Source organism: Gigantopelta aegis, chromosome 5, assembly GCF_016097555.1.
Source record: "Gigantopelta aegis isolate Gae_Host chromosome 5, Gae_host_genome, whole genome shotgun sequence".
NCBI lineage: Eukaryota > Metazoa > Mollusca > Gastropoda > Neomphalida > Peltospiridae > Gigantopelta > Gigantopelta aegis.
Window position 1 is genome coordinate 31,853,020 of NC_054703.1, and position 19,942 is coordinate 31,872,961.

Consider the following 19,942-nt stretch of genomic DNA (forward strand, 5'->3'; position numbering starts at 1 on the left):
GTGTGTGTGTGTGTGTGTGTGTGTGTGTGTGTGAGAGAGAGAGAGAGAGAGAGAGAGAGAGAGAGAGAGAGAGAGAGAGAGAGAGAGAGAGAGAGAGAGAGAGAGAGAGAGAGAGAGAGACGTATACTCTATTGTTGTACATTAATCTCACCCTCAATACAGTTGGTGTGACTACTTTTATTCCAAACTTTTTAGAGTTAATGGCAGCTGTTATAAAATCGACGGCATCGGCGAGAGAAAGTTGTTTAACTGGCGATGTAACGTCGCCTCTGATTGGTGCAACGCCTAGGAGGCGGAAGGATACAATAATGTCAGCATTGCCGATATCAACCTGAAACAAACCCAAGAAGGAAGTAAACAAACAACAATCACCATGACAACCATAAATACATAAATAACTAAATAAGTAAATAAATAAATAAATAAATAAATAAAAGAAGTGAATAAATAAACCAGCAAATAAATAAACAAGCATAACAAAGTCTGTGGTATGTGCTGTCATGTCTGTGTGGAAGTGCATATAAAAGATCCCGTGCTGCTGATGGGAAATGTAGCGGGTTTTCTCTGCAAGGCTGTATATCAGAATTACCATATGTTTGACATCTAATACTTGATGACTAATGACTCAATATGATCTGAAAGAAAATTTAACTTTACGAAATACTCTGTACTACTGGCTCAGGCAATTAGCGTTAAAGGGATATTCCTGAGATTGCTGCACTTTTTAAGATGTTATCGACTAACAAATACTTTTTAACAATTGTAATTACATACTTAGTACTAGTATCAAATATATTTTTCTGCATAAAATATTAGTGGCTGTATATTAAACGTGTTTCTGATGGTTCTAATATTTGTACTAGGTTACATTTCATTTTATTTCCAAAAATAAATAATTTTCGTACGTACGAAATTATCTGAAGACAAAACCCAGTTTGGGCTTCTTACAAATGTCAAGACGACCAGAAACACATTGAATATACAGACACTGTTATTCTAAACAAGAAAATATATTTAATATGTAAGTTTAATCGTAGAAATATTTTATTAGTCAGAAACATCTTACAATGCAGCAAACTCAGGAATGTCCCTTCAAGATATGTATTATGTTATGACCTCCTATGCATTATTACACCATATGTTACCTGGATGTTAGAAACCCTCAGCGCTGAGATCTGGTTGGTGGCGTCACGGATTGCCATCAGAAGCCAGCTCTTAAACATCTCCTTGTTGATTATTATCAAATCCCGATAATGGCCTGGAATAAGGAAGGAAATGTTTTATTTAACGACGCACTCAACACATTTTATTTACGGTTATTTGGCGTCGGACATATGGTTAAGGACCAGTCAGATATTGAGACATAAAACCCGCTGTCGCCACTTCATGGGCTACTCTTTTTGATTAGCAGCAAGGGATCTTTTATATGCACCATCCCACAGACATGATAGCACATACCACGGTTTGATATACCAGTCGTGGTGCACTGGCTGGAGCGAGAATGGCCTGGAAACCCCCCCCCCCCCCCCCCCCCCCCCCAAAGGTTTCCTGTGTGAGTATACATGCAAGCGTCTTCCCATTAGAAACAAGTGTGTGTTTCAGAACCACTGGCAAGACAAACATCGTATTTTATTGCATTCAGTAGTTCTGCTATAGGGCGGGATTTAGCTCAGTGGGTTGAGTGCTCGCTTGAGGCACTTGCGTCGCAGGATCGAACCACCTCGATGAATCCATTCAACTTATTATTTTTTTCTCGTTCCAGCCAGTGTACCACAACTGGTCAAAGGCCGTGATACTCTTATGTGATTTCCTGTCTGTGGGGAAGTCCACAAAAAGATCCCTTGATGCATTAAGAAAAATGTAGCCGGTTTCCTATGATGACTACGAGTCAGAAATACCAAATGTTTGACATCCAATAGCCGATGATTAATTAATCGATGTGCGCTAGTGGTGTCGTTAAACAAAACAAACTTCTAGGTGCATTATGTAATTTTTCAAACTCCCGACTTAGACGTGTGCGTTCAGATTAACAACTAATAGGCTGTGTTGTGAGAGCGCTCAGACTAGCAACTGGACAGTCAGAGAAGTTGTGAGGGTAAAATGCTGATCAACGTCTCCTGGCAGTTGGCAGTCTGATCCTAGCATTAAACAGCTATGCACCCGTTGGTTTACACACCCGTTGGTGAGAACATCATTCGTTATTTTTGATAACACATACTAATAACACATACATGTGTGATAACAGTTTAAAAACATTCGACTGGCTTCTCCTAGGTGACGACCTGGTCGCCCATCTATTTCATCCAATCAAAAAATGCACAATCGAAATCAAATACTCTGTAACGTATACGCTAATTTGAAACTGCCCCAAATTCAGCCAGTTAACGATTCCGATTCGCTAACGTTCGCGAACTATTTGATTGGTTCTCGACGTAGCCATTTCGCGTACCTTAAAGCTATAAACCAGTCTGGCGGACGTTTACCTGCTTGGTCTGGCTGAACTCAGCCCATCCCCAAGGTCATCCAGCAAACGTTTTCCTAACGTTCGAAAACTACTTGATTGGTTCCCGTTTGTAGCAATTTCGTATACAGTGAAGCGCATAAACCAGTCTAACGGACGTTTTTCTGCTCGGTCTGGACGTAAATAGGTTTTAGTTTACAAAATATTTAAAAGCAGTATAGCATTTGAAAATTATTTAAATTTATTAGAAAAAAAACATTGGTGCCCATTGTTACGTTTTAGAGTATCAAACCACAATCTTCCAATAGAGACAGGTAGATGGATACGTAAACCATTACATGATAGATTGTGTTTTTTATGCAACACTACCGACATCGGAGATGAATTCCATTATATTTTTACATGCCCATATTTTAACCAATTCAGACTTCAATATATACCGAAATATTATCGATCCAAACCAAACACATATAAGTTTCACGAATTATTTAATTGTAAAAAAACTGGTGTCCTCCGAAAACTTGCAATATTTTGTAAACATATTATGAATACTTTCAAGCCCTCCGGCTCATAGCTTTATTGTATTATTATTGTGTATGCAAACCCAAACCAATTATTTATAATTATATTCCCATGTTCGTTTTATGTAGATATACTTATGTGAATAGTTTTACTCTGTCATCTTGTTAAAAAGTGTGAATTGTTGTATTCTATATTGTTCCTCATATGCCGTGGATTACGGCCTGAGAGAAATAAATGTTCAGTTCAGTTCAGTTGAATTTAAAAAAAAAAAAATATTATTATTATTTTTTTATTTATTTTTTTACTTTATTTTTTTAAATTTAGGATATGTAAGAAATAGAGTTACTTTGACTCGTTTGATACGTTTTGAAAACAGTTTTCGTTAACAGATAATCGAACGGCCACTCGTGAAGTATTCTCTGTATGTTTGTGATGATGTAATAGGGCCTACCTGACAGGGCGAACTGGATCGTCTTGCTGTTGGTGTAGTTGTAGCACGGGCTGATGTCGAAGTTCCAGCTGAGCGGCGTCTCATTGTCGAAGTCGTAGTAGTTGAAGATGTAGTGAAACTTTTGACCGCTCTGAGATTAAACAAGGCTTCACAATTAATAAACTGTCAGGTTTATGTCGGTTTAATATTATATTAATTCTAAACGTCTATTTAAAACACAGAACACACAGAGACACAGACACACACACACACACACACACACACACACACACACACACACACACACACACACACACACACACACACACAGACAGACAGACACACACACACACACAGATACAGACACACCTACACACTCAGAGAGACAGAGATACACAGACACAAACAGACACACACAACCGCACGCGCACACACATTGAGAGAGAGAGAGAGAGAGAGAGAGAGAGAGAGAGAGAGAGAGAGAGAGAGAGAGAGAGAGAGAGAGAGAGAGAGAGAGAGAGAGATAGACAGATGAGAGAGAGAGAGAGAGAGAGAGAGAGAGAGAGAGAGAGAGAGAGATATACAATAAGAAAGAGAGAGAACCAGAGATAGACAATGAGAGAGAGAGAGAGAGACTGTACTAGGAATGGGAGGGGGGGGGGGGGGGATCAACTGCACCCCATAAAATTAGAAGCCCGGTAGGGGAGGGGAGGGGAACTCGACCCCCTGAAACCCTCCCCCCTGTACTTCACATAAATATGTTGTAACATGTAAAGTCAGGTCAGGTCAGTGTGTTTAACGTGCACATTCAGAACAAGCTATTGTAGCGCACGCCTGTCCCGGGCACAGGTGCTGGCCTCGACCGGCTCCTCTGTCCAGGAAAAGAAAGGGTGGGTGTGGGTGAGGGGGAGGGTAAGAGAGCACCAGCAGCCCGACCGAGGTCGGTAACAGGCGGAGGGTGGTTAGGGTGCTATGGAATTCCCATAGGATTAATGCCAAAGGGAAATGGTGCGCAAATTTGATGGAGCAAATTAGGCGCAATTTTTAACGGTCCGCCGAAAGATAAAGGTGTATGTGTGTGGTTGGACTATACCAATTAAAATCCCATAGGCGATCATGTTAACGTTTGAGTTAAAAAAAACACTATATGCAACATATCAACCAAACTATGACCCATAAATATTAGTGCTACAACCCCTACCTCAAAGTATTAACTGCAGAAAATGATACCTTTCATGGCTCATTTTCGGTATAACGAGATGGTTTTTTTCCATCAAAAGTTCGGTGCACCTCGAACTTTGACCCATCCGGAAATTAATTGGTTTAGTGCTACCGTGTGTGTGTGTGTGGGGGGGGGGGGGGGGGGTAAACATGTAAGTTATCAAGACACTTTTATAGGAGTAACCTGTTAATGGGATACCAGACGCCATACTTATTTCGATGCCTGCCAGTGTTGTTGCTATAGTAACACGTACCAGAATCCCCGTCACTTCAAGCATGATGGGAACCCTCGTTTCACCCGACCCGTATCCGATGTATTCCGTGACATGTGGCTGAAAATACAAGAGCAATCATGGTTTGATTTAACAAGGAGAGGACATGAAAATTCGTTTAACGAAATGTGGTGTCTAAAATCTTAATATCTATTTCGACATTTGGGTGTGAGAGAGAGAGAGAGAGAGAGAGAGAGAGAGAGAGAGAGAGAGAGAGAGAGAGAGAGAGAGAGAGAGAGAGAGAGAGAGAGAGAGAGAGAGAGAGCTGATAACAGCAAAAGGTCTTTCTTATACACATGTCTACAGACAGGGCAGCACATACCACTTTATTTGATATACTAGTCGTCATGCACGAGTTAGAACAAGAGCAAAACCTAACTAGCCTAGCGGGGATTTGATCAGTCGACTGTTCAAGCATCTCAAGCGGAACTAAATCCATAAATGCGGTGGCTCAGTCTGATGTGAGAGTGCAGTTGAAGCTCGGATTAAGAAATAATTTTAACTACGGTATTATAGCTACTTTCTTGTAGAAAGAAAGAAAGAAATGTTTTATTTAACGACGCACTCAAGACATTTTATTTACGGTTATATGGCTTCAGACATATGGTTAAGGACCACACAGATTTTGAGAGGAAACCCGCTGTCGCCACTACATGGGCTACTCTTCCGATTAGCAGCAAGGGATCTTTTATTTGCGCTTCCCACAGGCAGGATAGCACAAACCATGGCCTTTGTTGAACCAGTTATGGATCACTGGTCGGTGCAAGTGGTTTACACCTACCCATTGAGCCTTGAGGAGCACTCACTCAGGGTTTGGAGTCGGTATCTGGATTAAAAATCCCATGCCTCGACTGAGATCCGAACCCAGTACCTACCAGCCTGTAGACCGATGGCCTAACCACGACGCCACCGAGGCCGGTTTTTAAGTAGATGTCAATCCTAATTAGGAGGGTTTTTTTTCATAACGTGGCACTAATACGCTTCCGTACTTTATTAAAAATTTTTTTTATTATTATTAACTTTTTTTGCTGCTGTTATTTAACGCGTTTGTTTTATTTCTGATGTTTATAGTAGCTGACACAAATACTGTCTACTACGTTAAGATGCATATATTTTGGGGCAAAATTTTGTTGGCTATTTAAGTATCGTGTGACACCGCCTTTAACTGACTCCGTCCACTGGTGTTTCACTCACTGTTGCGAAGTACCACTCAAACGTCGAGTTTACGCCAGCCACGCCCGGAGGCCAGTCGGTTCGCCGAGCAACCCACACGTCACACTTCAAACCGCGGACAGTCCTCTGAATAAATAAATAAATAAACAAAGAACAAATTCAGTGTCTTGATTTGAAAGTCACGAAGTTTGTTTAGTAGACAATAAGGAAGGAAAGGTTTTATTCAACGACGCACTCAACACATTTTATTCACGGCTATATGGCGTCAGACATATGGTTAAGGACCGCACAGATATTGAGAGAGGAAACCCGCTGTCGTCACTTCATGGGTTGCTATTTTTCGAATAGCAGCAAGGGATCTTTTATATGCACCATCCCACAGACAGGATAGTACATACCACGGCCTTTGTTATACCAGTCGTGGAGCATTGGCTAGAATGGGGCCACCGACTGGGATCGATCCTAAACCGACCACGAGTAAATAGTAAATTCCTAAAATTGTTTGTCCAAGTATAATATATTTAGTTTTGCAAACGTTTATGCAACAAAGTCGATATAACGCTTGCAGAAATCAAGGAACACTACAACACTAAAATCCTCTAACTACTCCTCTGCCCTTAATTCAAGTTTATCCCCCCACCCCCCACCCCCCCACACACACACTCCACTCCCGGAACAAAACTATTAAGGTGTTTTTTTTACTATATTATCTGTAGGCAATCTAATTAAAATTAGCTCCACTATTACATGTGGATCTAACACCAGCCAGTTGGAGCTCATGTCCACCAATCAAAAGCTTACTTGCAGAATCATGCCAGTGATTTAAAAATAATTTGAAAACATTCCGAATTATCCTGAGGGTATACGATATGTTTCGTGTGAATTACGAATGCCTTATTTAGACCAGTAGAACTAATTTTAATCGGATTGCTAACAACACTGCGTAGTCCCCAATGTCCAGGTAACATTTCGTCTGTAAATAATAATTTAAATATTGACCAATCACACTTCGCCTTTTATAACGTTATATGGGAGCATACAAATTCTAAAAATATCAGGGCGAGTCTATTTTAGTGGCCGCAGTACAGCGAACCATACCAATACGTACGGGGTGGGTTATCAGTCTTCAAATGTTACATTAAAAATTATTTATTTATTTATAAAAAAAACCTAACTAAATCAGTCTTCAGTTTTACATTACAAACTATTTATTTTATAAAATAAAATATGTTTTAATGCACTCGTAATTCACACGAAACATGTCGTATACCCTCAGGATAATTCGGAATGTTTTCAAATTATTTTTAAATCACTGGCAGGATTCTGCAAGTAAGGTTTTGATTGGTGGACATGAGCTCCAACTGGCTGGTGTTAGATCCACATATTAAATGGAGCTAATTTTAATTAGATTGATCTGTAGGCTTTTTTTAATTTTTTTTTTTTATTGCAAAGTCTAGTTATTTCCGGCGCGTGTGCAGGAATTCTAGCGGGGAGGGTGGGAGGTGAGGGCGTATGGTGAGTAGAGATATTCTCCCATTTAAAATGTATTTTATAACCCCCACACAATTTGGTTTGGAGGGGGTTCGAACCACTGGCGTAGCCAAGATTGTATATTGCGGGGGGGGGGGAGATATCATATTGGGGGAAGGGTATAAAATTGAATAGTTAAAAAAAGCAACAAAAAAACCCAGAAAAAAAGACAACACAAGTTTTATTGGTGCGGGGGCTACGCCATATATCGATTCCCTCAAAAGCCCATTCCCTGCACATGCGCCTGAAGTACAACCCTGCAAAGGTCTCACTACACAGATGTCATCTGCCATTGAAACCCATGTTAAATTGCCCAACTTCAAATGAAGCATTTATTTTCACTCCAAATTTGAGAACATTTCCGTCTCAAATAATATGGGCAAAATACAGCCAGAAGGCTTACCATTAAATATACATACTGTTTTAATTCTTCCCCAATTCCTAAAAGTGAATATGTGAACCACAACATATGTCACAATTAGGAACTATAGTGGACTGTGACCAATGAACTCTCACCCGGAAGTGATCTGTGTAGTGAGACCATATGCTTATTAACCCATCCCTTGACACTGCCTCTGGTTCTATAATACGTCCACCCACTCACCACCCCGACGTAATGGTAGTCTGCGTTCTGGAAGTTGAAGAATTCTCGCGAGGTTCGGATCCGCACGGTGTTCGGACCAACAGCCTTGGCGTCGAACGAGGTCGCCTGGATGGGTCTCACGGAACAGTTTCCCAGCACCGAGTCGGTGATGTAGGCCACACCTAAAACAACGACACAACGGTTAGTAAGTACACCAGTTTACATACACGTTTGTCCACAATATTTGGTTTATATATAAAATTTATACAATAGTTATTGTACTTTAGGCTACATGCTGTGGTATAAGCTGTCCTGTATGTGAGTAATACCCCCCCCCCACCCCCCCCAACAACAATAACAACAAAACATTTAACAAGATCCCCAGCGGGTTTCTTCTTGCTACGTGTCATAAGGACCAAATGCTTGACATCCAATAGCTGATAATTAATACATTAATACGCTATAGTGGTGTCGATAAATAATTAAAACAATTGAAGTATTAAAAAAAATAAAAAATCATTTAACCTTTTATCTCTGACCGTTGACCTACCGGTGCTGTAGTCGTGAACTTCGTAAAGAATGTTCGTCCCATACGGGGAATTGACCGGAGGGACGTAATCGTACCGGACAACATCGGATCCGAAGTCGTAATATTCCTGAATAAATGTAAATGTAAATATACATTTATACTTTCAAATATAAACATTGAAAAAAAAAAATTAATAATAAAAAAAACAATATATATATAAATATAAACATGAACATAACATAACATAAACATAAACATAAACATAAATATAAATAACATGAATATGAACATGGATATGAACATGAATATGAATATGAATATGAATATGAATATGAACATGGATATGAATATGAATATGAATATGAACATGAATATGAACATGGATATGAATATGAATATGAATATGAATATGAATATGAACAAGAACAACAAGAAAACACAAGTATAATCTACAAACATTCCCAGACTTCCCTGCACCCACATGGCATACTGGTCGTCTGTCGCTAATAAAGCTGGTCTGACCCACGGCACTAACTAACAACCGCCGGTAGTAGGGGAACATAGTAGGTGGTTACAAGTGCCTCTTAACAATGCCAGAAGTAACTACTGAACACTCTCGTAAGTGGTCAGACTAAGCCCACAACTAAAAGCTGATGGGACATGGCAGGTGTGTCACAAGAGACAATCACCTGCCGCAGTTGGAGACACAAGGACTGGGATGTGGAGGTGGGCAGCGAAAGAAGTTGAAAGATAGGAGCTGGAAGAAATGAGAAACGAGAGAAAGGAAAGGGGACAGTGGGGTGTGTGTGCGTGTGTGTGTGTGTGTGTGTGTGTGTGTGTGTGTAAAAAAACATTCTACAAACATGTAACATATTTGGATAAAGTTACAATAAATATTATGGTGAAACAAGTCTAAAAATAGATTAGATCTTGTCTCCATAACCGTTGCTTCTCAGAGGTAGATGGCCAGAAACACTTTGGGTGTACGGAAACAGATAAAAATAAACAAGCGTATGCCACTGCACCACGACTGGTATATCAAAGGCCGTGGTATGTGCTATCCTGTCTATGAGATGGTGCGTGTAAAAGATCCCTTGCTACTAATGGAAACATGTAGCGGGTTTCCTCTCTAAGACTATATGCCAAAATTACCAAATGTTTGACATCCAATAGCCGATGATGAATAAATCAAAGGTTAAATTGCCGATTTGTAGTGTCTATACCAGTAACCATGACAATAGTCGCAACACCAATACATTCTAAACTATAGGGTGTATACTACCAAATCAAATTCCATGATTATTTTAAAAAAAGAACAAGAAGTTCTTCCTTTAACTTGAAAATAAAGTTTATTGTCAGATAAAAAATAAAAGTGACAATTTTACATGTATAGCACTTTTATTCGTATCTTTTGTATCCCATAGACGACAATAGTAACCTGCAGCGTATCAACCAACATAAATACCACGGATATAAATACTGCCACCTCTCACCCTTAAAGTGAGTCTATGACTACCCTAGTTCCGCACAAAATTTTATACAGGTACTCCGTGCATGTTGCAAGCACAAGGCTACTTGACACAGTGGTACTAGATGAAATAAAATTGCATACATTTTTTTGCCCAGATGAATCTAATTTGCTTTTTTACAGCCAAAAGTTCGTGCACATCGAACTTTGACCCAAAGGAAGTTATTTGGTTTAGTACTACCTACAATGCTCTATATGAGATGTGTATGATCCTCATAATTGAAATTTTCCTAATATTCATATAATTTTAACCGATTGTGTAATCGATAGTGCAAACCGATTATAACCAATGACCGATGGTTAAATTGCAACAGTAAAAAGAGTAAAGTTTGTTTTATTTAATGACGCCACTAGAGCACATTGATTTTTTTTTATCTCATCATCGGCTATTGGACGTCAAACATATGGTCATTCTGACGCTGTTTGGATTAGAGGAAACCCGCTGTCGCCACATAAGCTACTCTTTTACGATAGGCAGCAAGGGATCTTTTAGTTGCGCTTCCCACAGGCAGGATAGCACAAACCATGGCCTTTGTTGAACCAGGTATGGATCACTGGTCGGTGCAAGTGATTTACACCTACCCATGAGCCTTGTGGAGCACTCACTCAGGGTTTGGTGTCGGTATCTAGATTAAAAATCCCATGTCTCGACTGGGATCCGAACCCAGTACCTGCCAGCCTGTAGTCCGATGGCTTAACCACTGCACCACCGAGGCCTGTAAATTCCAACAGATTCCCATCACTAATACACCCAAGATTACAAACCTCTCAGTATGATTAGACGGCAACCGAACGTTGTCCACCCATTTCAGCCAATCACAGACTTCTATTTTGTCTGTCTTAATCATGAAGAACGACCGAAAAGCCGTCTTAATTCGTAGTGCTGCATGCTCCGCACCTATGAGAGAATGAAGCAATGAAAAGCCGTCTTAATTCGTAGTGATGCATGCTCCGCACCTATGAGAGAATAAAGCAATGAAAAGACGTCTTAATTCGTAGTGCTGCATGTTCCGCACCTATGAGAGAATGAAGCAATGAAAAGCCGTCTTAATTCGTAGTGCTGCATGCTCCGCACCTATGAGAGAATGAAGCAATGAAAAGCCGTCTTAATTCGTAGTGCTGCATGCTCCGCACCTATGAGAGAATGAAGCAATGAAAAGCCGTCTTAATTCGTAGTGCTGCATGCTCCGCCCATTTGAGAAAATTAACCAATGAAAACCGTCTAACTTCGTAGTGCTGCATGCTCCGCACCTATGAGAGAATGAAGCAATGAAAAGCCGTCTTAATTCGTAGTGCTGCATGCTCCGCACCTATGAGAGAATGAAGCAATGAAAAGACGTCTTAATTCGTAGTGCTGCGCACCTATGAGAGAATGAAGCAATGAAAAGCCGTCTTAATTCGTAGTGCTGCATGCTCCGCCCATTTGAGAAAATTAACCAATGAAATGCCGTCTAAATAGATTAGAAGGCATTAAGACGTTTCTTCAGAAATATGAATGGGCGGATCGAAGCGTAGCCCATTCTTATTTCTGATGAAAGGTTTTAATGCCTTCTAACCTATACGAATATTACTCACTTTGAGAAAGGTGATGGACTTGGTTTCGGGCATGACGATCTCAGAACTGAAACTAAACGCCTTTCTCAGAGTCGGCAGTTTCTTCGTGTTCTTCCGGTGAGGGCAGAACGTGCCAGGTGGGATCTGGAATAACGACAATCGTAAAACGGATTAATTGTATAGACAAGGGACCATTAACGATTACGTACGAACATTTTGGCATTTGTGTATCAGCCTCCGGCCATATAAGGTATGGGTAACACTAAGACTACCGACTCCAAGATTACGTAAAGCTGAAGGACCCCCCCCCCCCCCCCCCCCCCCCCCCCCAATAAAAAACCAAAAAACCCAACTAAACAAAATTAAAACCCCCACAACAACAAACAAACAGACACAAAAGAAACAAACAACACACCTCCCCCCCAAAAAATACGAAAAAACACCCCCCCCAAAAAAACCCCCAAAAAAACAAAAACAAAAAAACAACAAACAAACAAACCCCACAAAATAACAAACAAACAAACATACATTCATATACAAAAAAACACCCCAAAACCCCACACCATTAACACCCCCCCAAAAAAAAACACAAAAAACAACAACAATAAAAACACCCCAACCGTTTACCATGTCATCATAAGGTAATTTAAAAAAAATGTATTATTACATTTTTGATTTCCGTTTATGCCTATGTTTGGTTTGATAATAAATACTAGATTTTGAAAGAACAAACTAGCAATGGCTGGCTGCGAATTAGTCTTCATAAATAAAATCAGTGAATTGTTTTGTAACTTCAGACATACACCCCTTCTAACAATTAGCCATTAGATCTAACCGAGTTCAAAGCAAACGTTGAACGCAAGCGTACCCTTGGACTCATGATTTCAGATTTAAAGGGACATTCCTGAGTTTGCTGCATTGTAAGATGTTTCCGACTAATAAAATATTTCTACGATTAAACTTACATATTAAATATAATCTCTTGTTTAGAATATCAGTGTCTGTATATTCAATGTGTTTCTAGTCGTCTTAATATTTGTAAGAAGCCTAAACTGGATTTTGTCTTCAAATAATTTCGTACGTACGAATTTTTTTTTTTTTTAGGAAATAAGATGAAATTTAACCTAGTACAAATATTAGAACGATCAGAAACACGTTTAATATACAGCCACTAATATTTTATGCAGAAAAATATATTTGATATGTAATTAAAATCGTTAAAAAGTCTTCGTCAGTCGTTAACATCTTAAAAATTGCTGTAAACTCAGGAATGTCCCTTTAAGATTTCAAGATCTATTAAACAACACTCAGACACATTACAATGTGTAACAAGAGGACAATTGAAATACATAATTAACATACATGACAAGAACAGGCGTCAAAATAGAAGTATCTATAGTTAACATAGAACACAAAATATTCCAAAACAAAAAGCTAAAATGTGCAAAGAAACGTCAGTTCACAAGACTAGATAATATTTTAATAAATATAGCTAGGTTTTTTTTAATAATGGTGCATTACATAATGACAGCATACCTTTCATTTTAAAAACGCTAGGATTAATTCTATAATATTGTTTTATATATTTTCTTCTAATGTTTTCAATATTATAATTTTTACAATTGAATAAATGATGGTATTTATCTGCAATATCAGTATTACAAAGTTTGCATACTCTATTTTCTCTAGGAACGTTAAACCATCTGCCAGTTTCGATTGGTAATCTTAATTATGACGTACGCAATTTAGTTATCAAGCATCTATTTTGGTACGATAATCTCGACAAATAGGTTTCGAAGTAAAATTCTGTTTTAAATAATGTGTAAAATTGACCCCTAGAAGAGTTTGTAATGTCCGAGAACCACTCGTGGAGACCCTACTCTCTGCCACCATCGATATCTGTATAGCGAAAACTGGGAATGTCTACCTGCCAGACAGTAGGCAAATATTCCCGTTCTAATACAACAATAACCCTATGTTTGACGTTGAATACCATTGCATTGATCATATTACACATGAACCACTAATACACACACTACAAGAAGAAACCCGACATATTAACACCCCCCCCAAAAAAAAAAAAAAACCCCACAAACAAAACAACAACAAAAAAAACTAAACAAAACAAACAACAACAACAAAACAAAATAAAAACAAAATAAAAAACAACAAACAACGGCAACCCGCAAACAAACAAAACCCATGCGACACAGACTGGCGAATCTGCGTCGATCTAGGTCCATTACACGTTTTATGGGAACCAGGCATTACCTCGAAGTCTGTGTCAGAGACGTCTCCCGGCCTGTAGTCGGTGAACTCGTAGACGTGGTGGAAGTGGTAGCTGGCTCCAGGGCCGACCCACCTCACACCCTGTACGTCACAACGCACTGGGATCTGGTTGACGTTAATAGCAGGGTGCCAGACATTTTTAGCTGTGAGAAAGAAAGAAAGAAAGAAATATATTATTTAACGACGCACTCAACACATTTTATTTACGGTTATATGGCGTCAGACATATGGTGAAGGACCACACATATTTTTAGAGGAAACCCGCTGTCGCTACTACTACTTTCCGATTAGCAGCAAGGGATCTTTTATTTGCGCTTCCCACAGGCAGGATAGCACAAACCATGGCCTTTGTTGAACCAGTTATGGATCAATGGTCGGTGCAAGTGGGTTACACCTACCCACTGAGCCTTGCGGAGCACTCACTCAGGGTTTGGAGTCGGTATCTGGATTAAACACCCCATGCCTCGACTGGGATCCGAACCCAGTACCTACCAGCCTGTAGACCGATGGCCTAACCACGACGCCACCGAGGCCGGTTTAGCTGTGAGAAGAAGGAAACATAATTATCAAAACTTGATTATTTAATTAACCAATAAATAAATACGAGAAAAATAGGCTGAATAAATAAATGAATATGAGATAAATAGGCTAAACAAATCAATAAATACATCAATAAATCAATAAATCAATATGAGGCAAATAAAAAAATAAAAAATAAAAAATAAAATAAAATAAAAATAACTGAATAAATAAATAAGTAAATAAATAAATAAGTAAATAAATAAACTGAATGAATTAATGAATGAATGAATGAATAAATAAAGTGAATGAATGAATGAATGAATGAATAAATAAAATGAATGAATGAATGAATGAATGAATGAATAAAATAAAATAAAATAAAATAACTGAATGAATAAAACTACCGTTGTGTCCTGATCATTGGCGTACACACATTTTATAGGGGGGGGGGCACTTGTATTGGTCGGGGGGGGGGGGGGGGGGGGTGGGGGGGGGGGAGCACCACGTTGTCTATGAGTCGTGTTATGTGGTGAGAGGCAAATACAAAAGTGGTGTGGGAAATGGTGGCATTGAGGGAGGGGGTGGGGGGTCGGGGGGGGGGGCAGCACAGTCCCATCTCCCTCGGTTATTTCTTTAACCCCCTGATTCTGTTTAAACTACACCCTCTTCCTTCGCCTAGTTGTTTTACTCGTAAATGTAAAGGCTCCCATTTTTGTACCGAGGGAGTGGGGAGGGGAGCAAACTGATTTTTGTCGGAATCAAACGAAAATTCCCAATGTAGATTACAACATTTATTCATATTAGCATTAATTACTACCAAAATAGCTATTTAAGGCTGCAAATGAATCAGTAGGCATTTTTACATGGATTGCAACTAATATTGAGGGTAGAATGTTGGAAATGCATGGTAAAAAGTTCTCGGATTAGCGCATTTTCTCCGAATATCTGTATTATTTTTGCCCGAATTTGAGGTTTTGCTCCAACCCCCCTGTCTCGTACGCTTATTATGGCAAGTGCAAGGGAGCACGTGGTTTCAAGGGAGCTAACTTTGCCCGAATATCTCAATCGTTTTTGACTGAATTGGAGGATTTGCTCCTCTGTCTAGGTCAGGAGGGGTTCAGGTGGGTGGTAGGGGAAGAGCGCCCATTTTTGTAGGGGTGGGTGGGTGGGTGGGCAGGCTGGCTTTTGCCCGAATTAAACGAAAATGCACGAATCTTGGAAAAATCATTTAATCACATTAGTGTTACTACCAAACAGCTATATAGGGTTGCAAACGAATCACTACGCATTTTTACATGGATTACAACTGATTTTGAGGGTAGAATGATGGAAATGCAGGACAGGAAAGGGATGGGGTGGGTGAAGGAGGAACCGCCTGCACTGGCAGGTGCAAGGGAGCACCAGCAGTCCGACCGAGGCCGGTAACAGGCGGAGGGTGGTATGGTGCTATGGAATTTGGAAAGTCCCGTAGGATTAAGCCAAAGAGAATGGGTGCGCACTTTTGTGAAGGAAATTAGGCGCAATTTTGAACGGTCCGCCAAAAAATCAATCTAATTAAAATTAGCTCCACTATTACATGTGGATCTAACAGCAGCCAGTTGGAGCTCGTGTCCACCAATCAAAACCTTACTTGCAGAATCATGCCAGTGATTTGAAAATAGTTTGAAAACATTCCGAATTATCCTGAGGGTATACATGTTTCGTGTGAATTACGAATGCCTTAAAACATGTTTTATTTTATAAAATAAATAATTTGTAATGTAAAACTGAAGACTGATTTAGTTGTGTTTTTTTTTTTTTTTTTTAATAAATAAATAATTTGTAATGTAAAACTGAAGACTGATAACCCATCCCGTACGTATTGGTATGGTTCGTTGTACTGCGGCCACTAAAATAGACTCGCCCGGTATTTTTAGAATTTGAATGCTCCCAAATAACGTTATAAAAGGCGAAGTGTGATTGGTCGATATTTAAATTATTATTTACAGCACTGTTAGCAATCTGATTAAAATTAGTTCTACTGGTCTAAATAAGGCATTCGTAATTCACACGGAACATGTCGTATACCCTCAGGATAATTCGGAATGTTTTCAAACTATTTTCAAATCACTGGCATGATTCTGCAAGTAAGGTTTTTATTGGTGGACACGAGCTCCAACTGGCTGCTGTTAGATCCACATGTAATAGTGGAGCTAATTTTAATTAGATTGCCAAAAAATAAAAATAGGGAGCTACGTATGGTTTTGGAAGATTAGTATGCCGAGAGAAGCTCGTTAGGTGGACCTAGGTGGTATTGATTTGTCTCCATAGGTTGCCCATAGGGGCCCTTAAAAGGGCCGGATCTGTTCAGATCTACATTTACTTTAAGTATTGCCGTGTCAGTGTTACCGTACTTTACCTGTGAAATACCACTTGACTTTCATAGTGGCGTCCATGTCGCTCCAGTATTGACAGGACTCCCACTCTTCTACCGTAATTCCTCTCACAGTGACGCGGCCCAAGTAGTTGGTGGGTATTTTGCCCCCGAAATGCAGCGCCCCGTTGACCGAGTATATCCGATCAGTTCCGTTGGCTGTTTTAGTGATGCCGAACAGATCCTTGTTGTCGGAGGAAGCGAGAGCCTGGACATCACAGCGAGTTGGTACTTCCGGGTCTGTTCGTTAACAATAAAAAGTCAGACAGACAGACATAGAGACAGACAGATAAACAGACAGACAGAAAGACAGACAGACATATAGGGCACACCGTGTTGGTACTTCAAGGTTTGTTAGTTAATAATAGAAAGTCAGATAGACATGCAGACAGACAGATAAACAGACAGACAGACAGACATAAAGACAAACATACATACATATAAAGCACACCGTGTTAGTAATTCCGGGTCTTACATACAGACAAACAGACACACAGACAGACATACATAAAGACAAACATACATATAAAACACACCGCGTTAGTAATTCCGGGTCTGACATACAGACATACAGACAAACAGTCACACAGACAGACAGACAGACAGACATGAAGAAAAAACATACATACATATAAAGCACACCGCGTTAGTAATTCCGGGTCTGACATACAGGCATACAGACAAACAGTCACACGGACAGACGTACAGACAGACATGAAGACAAACATACATACATACATATAAAGCACACCGCGTTAGTAATTCCGGGTCTGACATACAGACATACAGACAAACAGTCACACAGACAGACAGAGAGACAAAGACAAACATATTGATCACTTTGTGTTGCTACTTCAGGGTCTGATTATTAATAACAGAAAAACATATATAAAGAGGTAGATATATACATACATACATACATACATACAAAAATACGTAAAACAGACAATGAGAATGATGGATAGATAGATAGATAGACAGACAGACAGACATACAGGCTGAGAGACAGGCAGACAGGCAGACAAACAGACAGGCACACACACACACACACACACACACACACATACATACATACATACATACATACATACATACATACATACATACATACATACATACATACATATATATATATATATATATATAGACAGAAAGACAGAATGACAGACAGATAAATAGATAGACACACACACAGACAGATAGGCATAGAGAAAAACAGATAGCCAGACAGGGATAGACTGACCGACCAACCGACCGACAGAGGCTAGATGTGAGTATTATCAGAAATAAGATTACGGGCAAAACGAGAGACAGGCAGACACAGACACAAGTAAAGAAAGAGAGACAGGCAGACACAGATACAAGTAAAGAAAGAGAGACAGGCAGACACAGATACAAGTGAAGAAAGAGACAGGCAGATTACAGATACAAGAAGAAAGAGAGACAGGCAGACACAGATACAAGTGAGAAAGAAGAGGCAGACACCGATACAAGTAAAGAAAGAGAGACAGGCTGACACAGATACAAGTGAAGAAAGAAAGACAGGCAGACACAGATACAAGTAAAGAAAGAGAGACAGGCAGACACAGATACAAGTGAAGAAAGAAAGACAGGCAGACACAGATACAAGTAAAGAAAGAGAGACAGGCAGACACAGATACAAGTGAAGAAAGAGAGACAGGCAGACACAGATACAAGTGAAGAAAGAGAGACAGGCAGACACAGATACAAGTGAAGAAAGAGAGACAGGCAGACACAGATACAAGTGAAGAAAGAGAGACAGGCAGACACAGATACAAGTGAAGAAAGAGAGACAGGCAGACTACAGATACAAGTAAAGAAAGAGAGACAGGCAGACACAGATACAAGTGGAAGAAAGAAAGAAGAGACAGAAAGAAGATACGATACAACACGAAAGAAAGATAGTAACAGGCATGAACACAGATACAAGTGAATGAAGAAGACTCCGCCTTCCCCACTGTTTTATCGAAGGAATTGTCGAAGCACTCAATGACGTAGTGCTGATACAAAATGTTACACTCGACTCGATCGGAATTGACTGTCTCGGCCCTAACCAGTAGAACAATTTGGTTGGGCCCTAGTCGGTAAGATGGCGGTTCCGACAAAAAGGACTTCCGCCTTCCCACTGTTAAAAACGTTAAATATCGAGACCTCTGTTGCCCGGATTGTCGTACCACTCAGGAAAATGAGGGTCAGTGGTGAAGTTTTTATTCACAATAGTTACACTCGACTCGAACTCTGAGAGAGGATTGACTGGCAGAGAGTTAGGCATTGGCCTAGAAAGAGAGACAGGCATCAAGACGTTAGGCATTGGCCCTTAAGACAGAGTACTCCATCAAGGTTATATATGGGTTATGAGAGAGCAGACAAAAGAGATCTCACAGATCAAACTGATAAAGACGTAAATACGTGAGACAGACAGACAGACAGACGGGACATAGAGACAGACGAGGAAGAGAAAGTAGGTCGAGAGACATTCAGCAGAGAGAGACAGAGAGAGAGAGAGAGAGAGAGACAGAGAGAGAGAGAGAGAGGGAGAGAGAGAGAGAGAGAGAGAGAGAGAGAGAGACCGAGAGAGAGAGAGGAGAGAGAGAGGAAGAGAGACAGACAGTTCAGACAGTCAGACCAGACAGACAGAGAGAGAGAAACAGAGAAAGAACAGCGACGAGAGAGAGAGAGAGACAGAGAGGCAGAGAGAGGATACAGAGAAAGAACAAGAGAGAGAGACAGATAGAGAGAGACAGATAGAGCGATGCATAATTATGATTGCAGAGAGGCAGAGGAGAGAGAGAGCGAGAGACGACGTTAGATGAGAGAGTTGAGAGAGGACCCTGAAGATAGAGAGAGACGAGTCCGAGGTGACATGAGATCGATCGTACAGAGACAGGGAGACA

General features: G+C 40.0%; 1 protein-coding gene across 1 annotated transcript in view; it reads right to left on the reverse strand.

Annotated features, from left to right (window-relative positions):
- LOC121373090 overlaps positions 1-19,320 on the reverse strand; it is a 20,818-nt gene extending 1,498 nt beyond the window's left edge. The window contains exons 1-11 of the mRNA XM_041499538.1: positions 19,200-19,320; positions 17,013-17,267; positions 14,075-14,244; positions 11,825-11,947; positions 8,743-8,848; positions 8,214-8,374; positions 6,101-6,205; positions 4,889-4,966; positions 3,435-3,564; positions 1,146-1,258; positions 152-331 (exon numbers count right to left, since the gene is read on the reverse strand). Of these exons, the coding sequence (XP_041355472.1) occupies positions 152-331; positions 1,146-1,258; positions 3,435-3,564; positions 4,889-4,966; positions 6,101-6,205; positions 8,214-8,374; positions 8,743-8,848; positions 11,825-11,947; positions 14,075-14,244; positions 17,013-17,267; positions 19,200-19,320 (1,542 nt within the window). The remainder of the gene's footprint in view (positions 1-151; positions 332-1,145; positions 1,259-3,434; positions 3,565-4,888; positions 4,967-6,100; positions 6,206-8,213; positions 8,375-8,742; positions 8,849-11,824; positions 11,948-14,074; positions 14,245-17,012; positions 17,268-19,199) is intronic.
- Positions 19,321-19,942: the final 622 nt, after the last annotated feature.